General features: G+C 45.5%; 1 protein-coding gene across 3 annotated transcripts in view; it reads left to right on the forward strand.

The window, feature by feature from the left end:
* Positions 1–1738: 1738 nt before the first annotated feature.
* The window catches only part of CPEB4 (cytoplasmic polyadenylation element binding protein 4), an 85611-nt gene continuing 70274 nt past the window's right edge, over positions 1739–17075 (forward strand). The window contains exon 1 of one of the 3 annotated variants that reach the window (XM_077265806.1): positions 1739–3490. In XM_077265806.1, coding sequence (XP_077121921.1) covers positions 2378–3490 — 1113 coding nt within the window. In that variant the 5' untranslated portion in view covers positions 1739–2377. Of the gene's footprint in view, positions 3491–4776; positions 4850–17075 lie in introns of those variants that run through there. The other 2 variants (XM_077265808.1, XM_077265809.1) reach the window with 2 other exon arrangements.

Below are 17075 nucleotides of genomic sequence, written 5' to 3' on the forward strand. Positions count from 1 at the left end.
AGTCCCAGTCGTGGGAACGAGCACTCGTGTGTATGGGAACGTTGGCTAACATGGCTGTCTGCTGAACGATCGGCCGGAGCATTGTTCGGCAGACAGCCATCTGGTGAGTATGGCCAGCTTTAAATAAGTGGGACAAAAAATGAAATTCAGTATTTAGTCTGCATCATGCGAGTTCTGCATTTTTCTTCCTTCCGTGCTTTTCTATTGCATTTTACTGGTTATCTTCATCTAGAATTTCTTCTATAATGGTAATACACTTTTGATCGACAATAGGGATATCATAAAACTGTATCCCATACATCATTATTAGGCCGGGATCACACATGCGAGAAATACAGCCGAGTCTCACATGATAATACAAGGCATTGCCGCCGTCACTCAGGAGCGGAGCGTGCGGCCGCATAGCAATACGTGCAGCTGCACACTCCGCTCCTGAGTGCCGGGTATTAACATGCGAGATTCGGCCGTATTTCTCGCATGTGTGATCCCGGCCTTATAGTGATAGTCCACTTCCACATGGACTAACTTGCTGGCACACAGAACCTCCATAAATGATCCATGACTCAAATTTACGTAGCATCTAGACCTGAGGTTTTAAACGGATATTCTGGTTGGAAGAAATTATCACCCATCCTTAGGATAAGTGATAACTGTGAGATTGATAGTGTCTGACCGCTAAAATCATCACCGAGTGTAGAAAGGAGCACATTTATCCCCATTAGTATAGACTGGCAGTGCACATGCTTGATCACCGCTCCATTCATTCTCTATTGGACTGATGGGTTTCTCCAGCAGCCTCATAGAGAATGAATGGAGGGGTGCACTGCCACTCCATTAACCACTATCGGGGTAAAGGTGCCCTGATGTGAAGGTGATAACAGGAATAAGTCATTAATGCGAGTATATGATAAATCATCAGATATTCATCTGTAATGTCTCCCATTCCTGTTCTGCATAGTTATCCACGTGTCCGTGTCTTACATTCCTATGACATCTGTGTTTATATATCAGCAATTAATAAAACGTACAAGACCAAGTCCAGATTCCAATGTAAAGGGCCTAGTGCGTGCCGGCCCGCACACGTAGGTGACATGCGCTCCTCAGGACGAGGCCGAAAGTCACAGAGAATCAAATAGACGCTTGGTTTGCAAAAAATGGCACAAAATTTGCACCCAGATTTCTGTTGTACATAAAACCCCTCTTGGGGAGACCGGAGCACAATGCGATAAAAAATGGCGACTTTTTATAAACTTGCACTTGACAGAATCAACCAAAAAAATATGGAAACCAGAAAGCATGCCACATTGATAAGTATAAGAGAACAAATCCCCCCAAAATCATAACATAGGCTGTAAAAAAGGCGAGAAACACCAAACATGCACCAATGAATCAGCCTGTGCTCCTGGAGATGTATGGCTCCAATACAGCCAGTGCTATGTGCAACCATCCTGCCTATCAGCAGCTGACAACACCCAAACCTCCTCTGGCTGACCTCATTAGCGCACTGTACACATCCCTCCTGCACTGACCTTATTGGGCGGAGTTATGACTTGTGACCTTCATAGGAGGAGTCAGGAGTAGCATGTGACCGTGGCGTCAACTTTTTATTTTTCGTTTTTGACCTTCTAGGGCGTGGCTAGGGACTCAGGCAGCGCTGTGACCCCGCCCACTCTAATCCGCCCTCGCCACGCTATTGGCTGCTGCAGAGCCGGGGGGTTGCTCTGTATCTCCTGAGTACGCGAACCGGAAGCGCCTCTTGCGCCAGCTGGTTGTCATTTCTCTGTGTGCTCGGTGCTGACTAGAAGGACGGGGAGGAGCAGCGGAGACGGACAGAGCCTGGCGAAAGGGATTGTAATCCCCCCGTCCGCCGCTCCCCGAGACCCACACCGAGAGCCCGTTGTCCTTCTTCTCCCCTGACACATACGCACGGCTGTCACCGGAGCCAACCATATGCTGTAATGTCACAGGGACTGGGAGGCGAGCTGCAGCGCTAGGCACGTCGTCTGGAGAGCTGCTGTCACTGAGGAGCTGCTTCTTCGTGAGGTAATGGTCGGTGAGCTGGGCGAGCTGCTTCCGACGTCAGCTTACTCTCTGTCTATTCTGGGCAGGCAGCTGAGAGGAGGAGACGAGCGCACCGAGGCCAGTGCCAGCCTCTCCAGTGCCAGCCTCTCCAGTGCTGCCCTTCATGGAGTGAACCCAGCCCAGTTCCACTAAACCAAAGAGCCATTTGGTAGCTTGCCCCCCCTCATCCTTCATCCCCCTCCTGAGGTAAATGTCTGGCGACAATTGCCACCAGTAGAGAAGCTTCTGTGGAGATTTGGCCTCAAGAAGAAAAAGCAAGACCCGTCTATATTTGCCCCCCAAAAATCAGGAATAAATGGGGGATTACGGCTTTGGAGTGCTGGTGCAAAATAACACTGGGAATAAATCTGCTTTTCCAGTCAGGTTTCACCCTCACCTTCAGCCGCCTCACCACCATCAGAACGCCAGCCCGAGCCCCGCCGCCTTCATCAATAACACCCCTGCCAACGGCAACAGTGCGGGCTCGGCCTGGCTCTTTCCTGCCCCGGCCGCCCATAACATTCAGGATGAGATCCTGGGCTCCGACAAATCCAAGTCCCAACAGGAACAGCAAGAGTCCTTAGAAAAACAGCAGCTGTCCCCGAGCCAAAGCCAAGAGGCCGGGATCCTACCTGACCCTGAGAAGGTGAAATCTGAGGAAAATCAAGGAGACAGCTCTTCAGAAAGTGGCAAGGAAAAAATAAGGATCGAGTCGCCTGTGTTGGCAGGGTTTGATTACCAAGAGGCGTCCGGGCTGGGGTCTTCTAACCAGACCTTGACCTCCTCCGCATCCCCCCTCACAGGCTTCAGCAATTGGTCAGCTGCTATCGCCCCTTCTTCTAACACTATCATTAATGAGGATGCCAGTTTCTTCCACCAGGGAGGGGTCACTGCTGCTTCGGCTAATAATGGTGCTTTGCTGTTTCAGAATTTCCCTCACCACGTGAGCCCTGGCTTCGGAGGTAGCTTTTCTCCACAGATTGGACCCATGTCCCAACATCACCCCCACCACCCACATTTTCAGCACCACCATAACCAACATCAACAGCAAAGGAGGTCTCCTGCCAGTCCGCACCCACCTCCGTTCCCCCACCGAAATGCTGCTTTTAACCAACTCCCCCATTTGGCCAATAATCTTAATAAACCTCCCTCTCCATGGAGCAGCTACCAAAGCCCTTCACCGACACCATCTTCTTCATGGAGCCCTGGTGGCAGTGGATATGGAGGATGGGGTGGGTCCCAAGGTAGGGACCACCGTAGAGGACTTAACGGAGGAATAACACCCTTGAATTCCATCTCGCCCTTAAAGAAGAATTTTGGGAATAACCACATCCAGTTGCAGAAGTATGCCAGGCCCAGTTCTGCCTTTGCACAAAAATCTTGGATGGAAGACAGCCTGAACAGAGCCGACAACATATTTCCTTTTGCGGTGAGGATATACGTGTGTTGTGTGTCTCAAAATTTGTGGACCTTATGTGTTTTAAAGATCTGTCACCGGGTCAAAGGTGGCCAGTTTTTGCCTTTATATTATGACCTATTCTCTATTGAGTATTTCTCTTTAAAATCTGCCATATGGTTTCAGAAACATGGGCCTTTTAATTTAGTGCGCCCGGTATGGTAATTTTTTTAATGGTTTCTACAAGGAGGCGTGGCTCACGGGATAATAATGCAGAGCAACCTAAAGTCACGCCCCCTTCTGAAGACCAGAAAAATTAGCAATGAATATATAGGCCCATATCTTTTGGATTTGTATGGCGGTGTTAAAGGGGAGCAGCAGGAATAAAATTAGAGCAAAAATTCCTATTTTCTGTTTAATGATGCATCATGCTAATTGTAGCCCCAGCGAAAATGGCACCGGTTAAGTCCAGCCACCAGGTCACATGTAAAAATGATGCCACTATCTTCTCTAGTGTTGATGCTATTAATATATGACCCTACATGTCCATGGATTTAATCCCGGAAGACCCAGTTACATTGTAGATTACCACAATGAGAGGTATGCTGTGCACCACTGTGGACTGCTTTCCCTCACCGATCATTAGACCTGGTTCTGATCCGTACACGTCTGTCCAGCTTCTCGCATTTCCATTTGGGTGCCTGTGCCAATATCAATAGTTGCGTCATGATTGACCTTGAAATATTGCAGCAGAGCTCCAGTCCTTGTCCATGGCTCAGCGTTTGGTGATGGGCTCCGTACATTGCAGATAGCACATCAGCTGCTGGCACTGGCCCATGGCCTCAGTCCCTTTTAAAAATAGACAAGGGATCCTTATTGTTTCCATAACAAAGGTTGTGGCTGCAGATTTTCGGGTCAGCTGATGATACATCTCCCTTCCTGTGATACAGGCTAATGGGGACTATTTATAGCCCTGGTATGTAAGAATGTGCTAAGCGCTGCTGACTGCATTCCTGCACTTTGATGCCATACATGCAGCGTGGAGGGTAGATATCTTATACACATCGGATACAGACCCATGCCAAAAGACAAACCCAGCTTTACTGCATCCGTATGCTTGTCCTCGCACCTACCATGTATTGTTTACTGCAGGTACTGTACTTAGAGGCTGAGATGTAAGAACCTCTAGTACAGCAACAATGAAGGGGTGCAATCATTGCATTTATTAATATGTGAACACCCACCCGGCCCCCTGTGTGTGAGCAGTTTTATGCAGTGATGTTCATAAGCCAACCCTGCCCCAATGCCTGCAGTGAATTTCTAGTCTTGGCAGTCAGTGGGTTACTACGACTGCTGGATTATGGCATGGTGGCTTGCAGTGTTCCATTTTAGGTAAGTGCATAAAGAAGGCATGTCATGTTCCACACAGTTCACAATATGACGCAATTCATAAATCCCCTTATTACATAACCGCACCAGTGTCCATCCAGTGTGCATTATTAATTGCCGTCACTCTGTTCTTGGTTCTTCAGCCATTTTTTTTTCCTAACAGGGAAAGATATTGAGGAAGATTTACTATGGCCAGTGCGCCAAGACTGACATAATTGCCACATTTATACTTTTTTTTTTTCCTTTTTGCAGGGGAACATGATAAATGTAGTTCATCTTATGGCTGTTAGCTTTCTACATGATCTCTAGTTGTATATTCCTTACTTTACAGATGAAGCTGAATTGCTCAAATTGTACTTCTAATTTAAATGCTTTTCTGGGTTTTTCTGGCTTTTCATTGCCTATTAATAAGCACATAATATAAAATCTAACCTCACATTTCAGATCTAGGCTTTGGCGGTCCCTGACAGCCCCTTCAGTTAGTCTTGTGCTGCATATTATTCATGTGACCACTGAGGCCAATGATTGGCTGCAGTGGTCAAGTGAACAATGTTTGGCTAGAGTTGACTCTGGTGCAGCTTCCATGTCGGTAGTTTGTTGCTGGTGGGTTGTAGAGTTATGAACCTCCTACACCCTGTGGCATCCCGGGCACCCCTTCTTATTAATAGGTACCTGTGACGTCATGCCTGCATCGAGCTTTAATGTTCTGTTACTAATCAGAAGAAATGCTGGGGATCGCAGCTGGTAGGATGATGTTTTTGTATTGCTATGGACTGTTGGCCACGGATTTTGAAGGTAAAATATATAATATGACCTAGTAATAGGCAAATTTCATGAAATGCTGGAACACTCCTTCAAGGTATGCACTTCTTGCTTGCCCTTTGCCTGGGTACCATTTTTCCATTGAAGTATTGATGATGAACCCTATGAGCATCTCACTGCAGCCTCTGCGTTGTCCTATGCTGACAGTTACTTTGTTACAATCTATTAGTAACGTAGTCCTGTAACAGCAGTTTACACTGTTGCTACATTGCTACCATAGGAATAGCTATAAATATTCAGGTTACTGTAGAATCACGGTCACTGCTGACACTTTTGTCCTTCAGAGGTTGATTGTCATTGCTTTGTATTATTTTGTCCTACTCACTTGTGAATAAATGTGGTTTCCATGCCATCGCAGGTGTCTCATGCCTTAAGAGGATCGCTACTGAAATGAATTTCTGGTTAATGCAGCAAGGACGGTTAAGGCCCGAGTAATCTGGAGACGACTGCTTAGAGATGTGCTGCATTGAAAAGGAAGTGTATCCATAGTAACCACACCGAGCAGTTTCTTGAGCCGGCTAAATGGGATATGGCTTGGATGTGTTTCCTTCTGAATATACGTCGGCTTAATATTGGGGGAAGAAGTAGATGTCTATCTGCACTCACTAGTAATACAGTGTCTGAAATATCAGATTTTCCACATTCATGGCTTCTGACACTTGCTTAGCTCTCAGGCCTGAAAAACAGAACCATATTCAGGAGCTGCATAAAAGGGAGGTATAATTATAAAATACAGGTGTTGTTTCCAGTGGGCACAATACCAGCTGAGTAGACGTCACTGACGTCTCTACAGGCTAGTCTACGCTATAAAAAAAAAAAAAAAAAAAAAAAAGTCACATTTGTAGAGACTTCTTCAAGACAACAAGAATTTTCAGTCTCGTTTCCATCTGTATCCTTATAGAATTCCAGATATGCATATTGAGAAATGAGTTGCCCGTAACGTAGCGACTCCAAAATTATAGCGAAACAAAAGTCCACAAAGCTCTTAATAAAATAATTCTTCTGTAAATATCATATAGCTTTATGGACTCTTGCTTCTTTCTTCTTGTTTCCATTTGTGACTAGGCCGTCTCCTCACTGTTGCAAGATGAGACTTCTTTGTAGAGAAGCATCCTCTCCGGCTTCTTGCCTTCTGCAGTGTCTCTGCCTCCTTGTCATGGGTCTAGGCACTGGCTGGTAGAGGAGAGCAGGTTCATCCAACTCGGAGCATGATTGCTGCAGCATAGGGGACTTGCTGCTAGGTGAATCGGGAGCTGCCTAACGGTAGGCCTTTAAAACCAGCATATGGTTTGTAGCAACCCTTCTGGCGAGAACAAGGTGAGGGCTCATTGGCCCTTGTTACAGAGCCTGAGATGACCTGTACTTTATTTTCAGTGTTACTGCGTATGTGACCAGGTGCACAGCACAGCCAAGCTATTATAATATTTCTGGATCATAGTAGAGCATAGTGGTTATTAGACATCATAGCTGGGTCATGAAGGAGGAGGTTATTATATATCATTATACATGGCGCGGGGTGGCATTACATTATACATTGTTATACCTTGCCTTGGGTGGGGTGGGCATATTATACATCATTATACCTTGGTCATTAATTGGGGAAATACCTGCGTCATTGGGGAGGGATGTTATATTATACTTGGGACTTTATGGGTCATTCTGGGGGATACTGTATTATACGTAATTATACAGTACCTAGTTCATTGGGGGGATACTATATTATACATCAGTATACCTAGGTCATTGGGGATATTATATTATACATTATACCTGGGTCATTAGGCCAATTACAAATATTTTTACCTAGTCCCATTGTTCCCATTGTATGTAACAACCTTATTGTGGCGCTTTATTATTAAACATTTTTGAAAAGTCCAGAGAGTGGAGATGCATGATGTAACCTAGTCCTGTGTGGATATTACCTTCTTATAGAAGCTGATCAGATTAGTTTGATGGGACTGATACCTCAGACTAATGTTGATATTGGGTTATGAGGTTATTCATATTACTCCAGGATACTATCTCTCTGAAAACCCTCAGAGATTTTGCCCACAGTTGGCTAACCTTACAGGCCTATCATTTCCAGCCTCAGGTTTTGTCCCCTTTTTGACTATTGGCACCACATTTTCTATGCTCTAGTGCTGTGGTACAGATCTTGTGATTATGGAATCCTTGAATGTTAGAACTAAACTTAAACTAATAAGGTTGGCTTGTGATTCCACCCAATGGCTGTTAGGGAGACACATGACAGCTGATCAGATCAGCTGTCATGTGCCTGAAAATATGCAGTTTCGGTACCGAAGCCCGCATCAAATGCCCTGGGACACGACCTATGACGTACCTATAAGTCATAGGTCATGAAGGGGTTAAAGGACATGAAAGCTGACTAGTTTGTGATCACTATTACCCAAGTGACCTCAACCAGTACATTTAATATTCTGTCTGGTCTACTGGTTATAATTAGTTATCAGTGCCTCCCTTCTTGTTGGGTCCCGCACCAATTGTGAAAGACAATTGTTTTGTGGTATTGTTGTGAATTCCGTTCTCGAACTCCCTCCTGTTGTCATGAATGGTACTTCGGTGAGTTCTGTCCGTGGACTCCCTCTGGTGGCTGTGAGTGGAGCTGCTGGTTCTGAGATTCCTTCCCCACCTGCCCTCGTTTAGGGCTAGGCTGGATTTTCTATTTAACTCCACTCAGATCATTACTCCATGCCAGCTGTCAATGTTCTAGTACTGGTTCAGATCTCTCCTGGATCTTTCTGAGGACCTGACTACTCCAGCAAAAGCTAAGTTCCGGCTTGTTCATTTGTTACTTATGGTTTTTCTTGCTAAGTTCTAGTCCAGCTTGCTATCATGAAACTGCCTGGCTAGCTGGAAGCTCTGGGGGTGCAGAGTGGCACCACCGCACCGTGAGTCGGTGTGGGGGTATTTTTTGCACACTCTGCGTGGTTTTTGTAGTTTGTTGTGTTGACCGCAAAGATCCCTTTTCTATCCTCAATCTGTTTAGTTAGACTGGCCTCTCTTTGCTAAAGCCTATTTCATCCTGTGTTTGTGATTTCCTCTTAACTCACAGTCAATACTTGTGGGGGGCTGCTTTTACCTTTGGGGAGACGGCAAGGGACCTGACGGACATCAGATGGTGAGTATGAACGGTTTGTTTTTTTTTTACTTTTACGCTGGTAACCACGGTAAACATCGGGTTACTAAGCACGGCCCTGCGCTTAGTAACCCGATGTTTACCCTGGTTACCAGCGAACGCATCGCTGGATCGCTGTCACACACAACGATCCAGCGATGACAGCGGGAGATCCAGCGACGAAAGAAAGTTTCAAACGATCTGCTACGACGTACGATTCTCAGCAGGGTCCCTGATCGCAGTAGCGTGTCAGACACTGCGAGATCGTAACGATATCGCTAGAACGTCACGAATCGTGCCGTCGTAGCGATCAAAATTGCACTGTGTGACAGTACCCTAAGAGGAATGAGGGCCCTGCTTGCAAGCTTACAATCTATGAGGAAATAGGGGAGACACGAAAGGTGGATGATAACAATTGCTTTCGTTGTTCGGACCAGCCATAATGTAGAAAATCGGGTGTTCATGTAATGCTGCATGAATCGGTTATCAGCAAGAATATGTAAAAGTACAGACCCAGAGGGCTATTAAATGCATAAGGCGTACGAGAGCATGATTCAAGGAACCTGGTTATGGTAAGATTTCTTGGAGACGGGAGTGGGTGGTTTTTATTATTGAGGATGTTAACCTCAGATCATTATCAAAACAGAGGGCACAGGTAGGGTGGTAGACTGAGACGAGGGAGGAGATGTAGGGTGGTTCTGAGCCATGGGGTGCTTTGTGGGTGAGGGTGATAAGTTTATACTGAATTCTGAAGTGGATCGGTAACCAGTGTAATGACTGGCACAAGGTAGAGGCATCGGTGTAACGGTTGGTGAGGAATATGATCCTGGCTGCAGCATTCAAGACAGGGAGTGTTTGGTAAGAGGGAGACCGATTTAGTGGAAAATTACAATAGTCCAGACGAGAATGAATGAGAAACAGTAAGCGTTTTTGCAGAGTCGAAAGTAAGAAAGCGTCTAATTCTAGAAAGGTTTTTGAGGTGCAGATGACAAGAGCGAGTCAGTGATCGGATGTGGGGGGTGAATGAAAGCTCTGAATCAAGTATGGCCCCAAGACAGTAAGCATGTTGCTGGGGAGTAATGGTAGAACAACACACGGAAATGTCAGTCAGGCATAGGCAGGTTAGTAGAGGGAGGAAACACAAGGAGTTCAGCTTTTGGAATGTTCATTTTCAGATAGAGGGAGGGCATGATGTTTGATACAGTGGTAAGACAATCGCTAGTGTTTTCTAAAAAGGCAGGCGTAATTTCAGGAGAGGAGGTGTATAATTGGGTATCATCAGCATAAAGATGGTACTGGAAATCTACTGATTGTCCAATAGAGGAGGTATACAGAGAGAATAGAAAGGGGGCCTAGGACTGATCCTTGAGGAATCCCAACAGTAAGGGGAAGATGAGAGGAGGAGCCAACAAAAGATACAGTGAAGGAGCGATCAGAGATGTAGGAAGAGAACGAGGAGAGAATGGTATCCTTGAGGCCAGTGGTGCGGAGCATAGTGAGGAGGAGCTGGTGATCCACAGTGTTGAATGCTGCAGAGACCTAGGAGAATTCGCATGGAATAGTGACCATTAGATTTAGCTGTTAGTAGATCATTAGAGACTTAAGTGAAGGCAGTTTCAGTAGAGTGTAAAGAGCGGAAACCGGACTGAAGAGGGTCGAAAAAAGTTATGAGAGATAACGCATAAGATGGGAGTGGACCAGGCGTTCGAGGAGTTTAGAGATAAAGGGAATATTAGAGACAGGTCTATAGTTAGCAGCACAGTTTTGGTCGAGGGATGTTTTTTTTTCAGTAATGGTATGATGGCATGCTTAAATGAGGAGGGAAAGATACCAGAAGAGAGAAAGGTTTGAATATTTTTGTTAGGTGAGTGGTGACAGCAGGGGAAATGGACTGGAGGAGATGTGAGGGAATAAGGTCACTGGCACAAGTAGTAGGGCAAGAAGATTCAAGGAGCCCGATCACTACTTCTGTGACAGGTTCAAAATCAGAGAGTGAGCTAGATGCTGTAGCGGAGGACAGTGCATGGTATGAAGGGATTGGGAGAAAATCTGTCGGATATGGTACAAAAAGGCCCACAGGGCATTGTCCGACCATGTGGAAATGTCCAACCCTTTCCTTGTTATGCCAGTAAGGGGTTTCACAATTACTGAATAATTCTGGATGAATTTCCGGTAAAAATTAGCAAAAGCCCCAAAAAACGTTGTAGTGCCTTCAAGTTCTCGTGACTGTCCCAATCAAGAGCAGCACAGATCTTCTCCGAATCCATCTGAAAACTTGAATATGACAACTGGTACTCCAAAAACTGCACCTCCTGGACGATAAAAAGACATTTTTCTAGCTTGGCATATAACTTCTCTCTTAACATTTGCAGAACCTGTTTAACGTGCTCCTAATGTGTCTCCAAATCAGGAGAGTAAATCCAAATTTCATCTATATAGACCACCACAAATTTACCCACCAAATGAAGGAAAACATAATTGAAATGCTGAAATATCGCAGGTGCATTGGTCAGACCGGGTGGCATGACCAGACTCTCGAAATGGCCCTCAGGGGTATTGAATGCCGTTTTCCATTCATCCCCTTCTCTGATTCTAACCAGGTTGTAGGCCCCCTTAAATCCAACTTGGAGAACACCTTAGCTCCCACAACCATGCTGAACAGATCAGGAATCGGAGGAAGAGGGTATAGATCTCAGATGGTAATTTGATTTAATTCCCGGAAATCTAAAAGGAGACGTAGGCCGCCATCCTTTTTTTTTTTTTTTTTTTTTTTTTTTTTTCTTCTTCTCGGAGACTAACGCTGCTGCCACAGGCGAAGATGATGGTCTGATGTGTCCCTTCTTCAGACTTTCTGCAATGAAATCTTTCATTGCTTGTCACTCAAGACCAGAAAGATTATACAGTCTGGACTTAAGTAGTTTAGCTCTGGGGTCGGATTAATAGGACTGTCATATTCACGATGGAGGCAGCAAATCCTGACACCTCCTCTCAGAGAAAATATCTTAAAACCCTGACAAAAATGCAAGTAAAGTTTCTGTAGAGACTCTGAAAAGGGAGATATTTAAACAGTTCTCATGGCAGTATCTCTCCACTCAATGATCTCCCTGGCTTGCCAATCCACAAACGGATTATGTTTCACCAACCAAGGAAGACCCAGTACAATTGGGCTGGAAAACCATGCAGGACATGGCAAGGAATTGTTTCAGAATGAACCAACCCCACCATCAGTCTTATCTTCTGTACAATTTGAGTGAGCGCTTTCTATGCAAGTGGCGCTGAGTTGATGGCAAAGATGGAAATGAGCTTGGCTAAAGCACAGCAAACCAGCCAGTGTAATCAGGCAAACTCTGCATCAACCATGCTGATTCCAGCTCCAATGTCAATAAACACCGAAATCTCGGTTTTGCTCTCTAGCACCACCTCTGCTGGCAAGACAATCCGGGAACTGCAGGTTGGCGATAGACGCTCCCCTTGCTTATTCCACTCTAGACTACCAAGAGTTAAACAAGTCTCCTTTTATTTAAGCATCAAAGGATAGGCCCAAATACAATGTCCCTTTTTTCCACAAAAAAACACACACCCTTTTTTTCCCCGAACATCCCATGAAATGTACGATGCATAAGCACCCCCTACTGCATGCATTCCTCCACCCTCTCCCATACGGGTTCACCACTAGACTGCTTCCTTGGTGAAGGGGCAATAACCTGGGATGGGGTCTTACCCACCTATTCCACAAGCATCTTGTCAACACATATAGCGGCCTCCAAGGACTCACGGGTTTCATATACCGCCAAGGCATCTTTCAGACTTTCAGTGAGACCCTGAACAAATTGGCTTCTGAGATCCGGGTCACTCCACTTAGTATCAGTTGCCCACCTGCGGAATTCGGAGCTATACGTCTCCACTGACCGATTCCCCTGCTGAAGGCGACACAACCTGGACTCAGTCAAGGTCATCATAGATAAGGGCTAGAGCCCCAAAAAGTCCCTCCCCAGACTGGAGACAAACTGACAGAGTTCCCAGGACTGTGGATCTCCCTGTAGTAGAGAGATCACAATACCGACTCGTTGCTGTTCATTTCCGGAGGAGTAAGGCCGAAGTTTAAAATTAAAGTTTTCAAGCTTCCATAAAGACAAAAAACTTCTCTTCCTCTGGAAAACCTGTCTGGTAGGGCATCCTTGGGTTCAGGTTGGACTGGCCTACCTGCAGAGACCCCAACATCAGCGACCTGTAGCCACTGTCGCTGCTGCTGAAGCTCATATCAGAGGTTAATCACCTACAAAGATAGAAATTGTAGCTTCCCTGTCAGCCCTGCGACTGGATCCATACCAAGTGAGATAAGGAAAAAAAACACACACACGAAAAAGCACACAAAAAACCATGCCAATTCTTTTTTTTTCCCTAGATATGCACAGCCGGTGATAATGTCACTCACAGTGTAGGAAAGACTAAGGGCAACACGAACGGATAAGGGGAAGGGAACCCAACACTAGGGGAGTGGGGACCCCTAGGCAGATATAATGTCACCCTGTCTGCCCTAAACATCCCTATTTAGGTTCTGCACTTATCGCTGAGCAGGAACATAATCTCTGCCTGATCCTGGCAATAAGACCTTCTTTGGGAAGGATGGGATGACCACACGTCTATCCCCACTACAACTAAAGAGTGCTGGCATAGACAAACATGGGGAACACTTATCTTGAGTAGACTCGAGAGGTAACAGACTTTCGTCAGCAGCACTAAGTAGGAACATAGCTGACTGCTGTAGCTCCAAGCCTCAACAGGGGGAAATGGAAGTATCACAGGCGATTCCCAGCACAGCAGACTGGGAATCTATAAACACCCAGGTTCAGGTGTGTCAAATAGAGCAGGAGAAAGGCTGCCACTGGGTCAAAGAGTCAGAAGAGTTAAGAAGGTCTCTGCAAAGCCAAACACACACACACACACACCTTCTGCAGCTAGATGAAGTGTGACTGGCTGCAGCTTCTGACATACCCGTGACACCATGTTACCGCTCATATGCTTTGCTTGCTCACAAAGCAAATGTAAATTTATGATGCTCCATAGACTTAGATTTAAAAAGCAACTTCTGGTCCTCCTGTGTGATCCAGATAGTCTGATTATTAAGTATTATACTATACTTGCACTGCATTTCATACATAATTGGAGAAAAAAAAATTGTGGAGACTTTCTTTACCCCGTTAGTGACCGGGCCAAATTTTTGAAATCTGACCATTGTCACTTTGTGTTAATAACTGTGGATGCTTCAACATATCTCATTGATTTTTAGTTTTTTTGGGGACGTATTGTACTTTATGATGGTAAATTTATGGTGATATTTTCTGTTTGCTTATTTATAAAAATATCAGAAATTTTACAAAAAAAATTAAAAAGTTAGCTATTTTCAAACTTTGATTATCCCTTTAATCCAAATGCTCAAACCACAAAAAATAACATGTCCCTCATGTCTGCTTTACATCAGCACTAGTTGTAAAATGTAGCAGTCATTTTTTCAAGGAAATGTACTAAATTTATTTTTTTAGGGACCCATTAAGTTTTGAGGTGACTTTGGGGATCCAACATGTTGGAAAACCCCAAAAGTGATGCCATTTTAAAAAAACGCACCCCTCAACTTATTCAAAATTGCTTTCAGGTAGTTTATTAACCCTTCAAGTGCTTTTCATGAGTTAATTCAAAGTGGCATGACAGGAATGAAGAAACTTATTTTTACCATCAAAACGTTAACTTCTGAACAGGCATCTGTAGCCGGCAGACTTTAAGGCCATTATTTGGCCATGAATTGCCATGGCAAACATCAGAACCATACAATCAGGATCTCGGGGTGCCATTTGAGTTAGAGGAAGCCCCCACACTCTGTTAATCATCTAGATACTGTAGTAATTATTGACCGCAGTATTTAAGGGGGGGTTAAGCCACTATAATTGGTAGCAACACAAATCGTGGCTGATGCCTTAAGTTGTCAGCTATAGAGTACTACTGACAGTGGCTGAATTGTCACCCATTGGGAGATGCTAGTCTTATAACGCAGGTGTCATGTCGGACGCTGTTCATACCAGGGCGTTCGACAGACAGCGGTAATTCTGCTTTTGTCCACTATGTGCTCAGTGGCGTCGGCTAGATTTTATCTAGCTGGTCCGGGGTTAATTTAGCTGGTGCTCGGATTGGAAGCTGGGGCATGCCCACTGCCTTTAAATAGTTCTTCTGAACATTGGGTGTCGCCGATTATAGCTTCTGTCTAGTGCTTGGTTATCTCGGTCTGGAGTGGTGAGCTAGGAGTTGGAGTATCGTATCTGGTGGTGTATTTCCCTTTGTCTTATTTACTCCTTCCTATATTTGTATTTATTTTGCCCTGCGCATTTATAGTGTATTCCTGAGTGACACCGGCGTGGTGTATATTTTCCATTATCCTTGTCTGTGCTAACTGTGGGTATTGGTGTATGATCTCTTCACTGGGTGGTGGTTTCAGCCTAGGGTTGAAACAGGAGACAGGGAGAGGGTGGAGGCCTAGACATGCACACAATCAGTGTAAACTCTAGGTAGAAGGTCAGTCAGGATTTCCCTAGTCTGAGGGAAATTGCAGGGGCCCGGGTTATTAGCTCTTGCCCACCTAGGCTTTCCGTGACAGCAGGTCAGTAAAAAGATGTTTTGGTGGTCATTAATGGGTTAAGGAGGCATCCTATAGCACAGATACTCTGAGTGAAATAAGAACTGTAATTCTCTTACCAGTGGCGTAACTACAAAGTTATGGGCCCCTCTGCGAACTTTCAAATGGGGACCCCATGCCAAAATATTTTACACCCATATTCACATTTTCCCTATTCATTTTGCACACTATAGCTTTGTTGCAATGTTGTATAGTCTGACCTCAGTGGCGTAACTATCCGGTGCCCCATCCTGGTATATATTTGTCTCCCGTACTGCCATTGTTCTGTAATGTATAAAAGAAAATAAACCGTTATACTCATCAGGGGCTTACATATAAATCATGGGGATCCATATAAGAAGTATAATGCACCTCCATGGGCCTGTATAGTATAATGCACTCCCCATGGGCCTGTATAGTATAATGCACTCCCCATGGGCCTGTATAGTATAATGCACTCCCCATGGGCCTGTATAGTATAATGCACTCCCCATAGGCTTGAATAGTATAATGCACTGCCCATAGGCCTGTATAGTATAATGCACTCCCTATAGGCCTGTATAGTATAATGCACTGCCCATAGGCCTGTATAGTATAATGCACTGCCCATAGGCCTGTATAGTATAATGCACTCCCCATAGGCCTGTATAGTATAATGCACTCCCTGTAGGCCTGTACAGTATAATGCACTCCCCATAGGCCTGTATAGTATAATGCACTCCCTATAGCCTGTATAGTATAATACATTCCCCATAGGCCTGCATAGTATAATGCACTCCCCATAGGCAGCCAGTGCTGTATAATGCACCGCCATTAGGCAGCCAGTGCTGTATAATGCACCCCCATTAGGCAGCCTGTATAGTATAATGCACTCGATTAAAAAACAAAGCAATACTCACCTTTCTTCCTCCTTGAACCCACGGTGCTCTGAGCGCCCCGCTCATCTCGTGACAGCCGGCGCCGTGTACTGACGTCATCGCTACCCCCTGTCAGTGTCGGCATTGGTGACGTCAAACGCTGACAGGGGGATGATGGGAGAAGGAGCGTAATGCTCCCTCTCATCAAGCTGACCCTGCGATGACGGGCAGGTGGCCCGCTGCTGGCACAGGGCCCCCCACTGCCTCCTAGGGGGCCGCACAGCGGCTGGTGGCAGAGCAGGGAGATCGTGTCTCCCTGCTCTGCCGCAGAATGTAATTGTATTGGCGCGCTGTGCATGCCGATACAGTTACAGTAGCAAAACTCCGGGTGGACCCCCACAGAGCACGGGGCCCTGGGCCACCACCCCCTCTGAAACCCCCCCCTGGTAGCTACGTTACTGCCTGGAGGGCAGGTCTGTCTGTTGCTGTTCGGGAGGAATCTCCTGCATGGCAACAGATTTTAACTTTTGCTGGAGTCGGCAGCTGACCCACTGGGCCCCTGATCCGCCAGGCCCGGTCGCAGTGGCGACTGCTGCAATCGTGGTAGTTACGCCACTGTCTCTAACTAAACCCAGCATCCATTAGATTTCTTTTTTTCAGTACTGCTTTATTTGGATGCAGTGCAATACTATTCCATCATTAGCCTTTTTGCTTTCCACTTACCCTTCTCAATTCTCCTCCTGTGATACT

The sequence above is a fragment of the Ranitomeya variabilis genome, chromosome 5, assembly GCF_051348905.1.
Source record: "Ranitomeya variabilis isolate aRanVar5 chromosome 5, aRanVar5.hap1, whole genome shotgun sequence".
In the NCBI taxonomy this organism is placed as follows: domain Eukaryota; kingdom Metazoa; phylum Chordata; class Amphibia; order Anura; family Dendrobatidae; genus Ranitomeya; species Ranitomeya variabilis.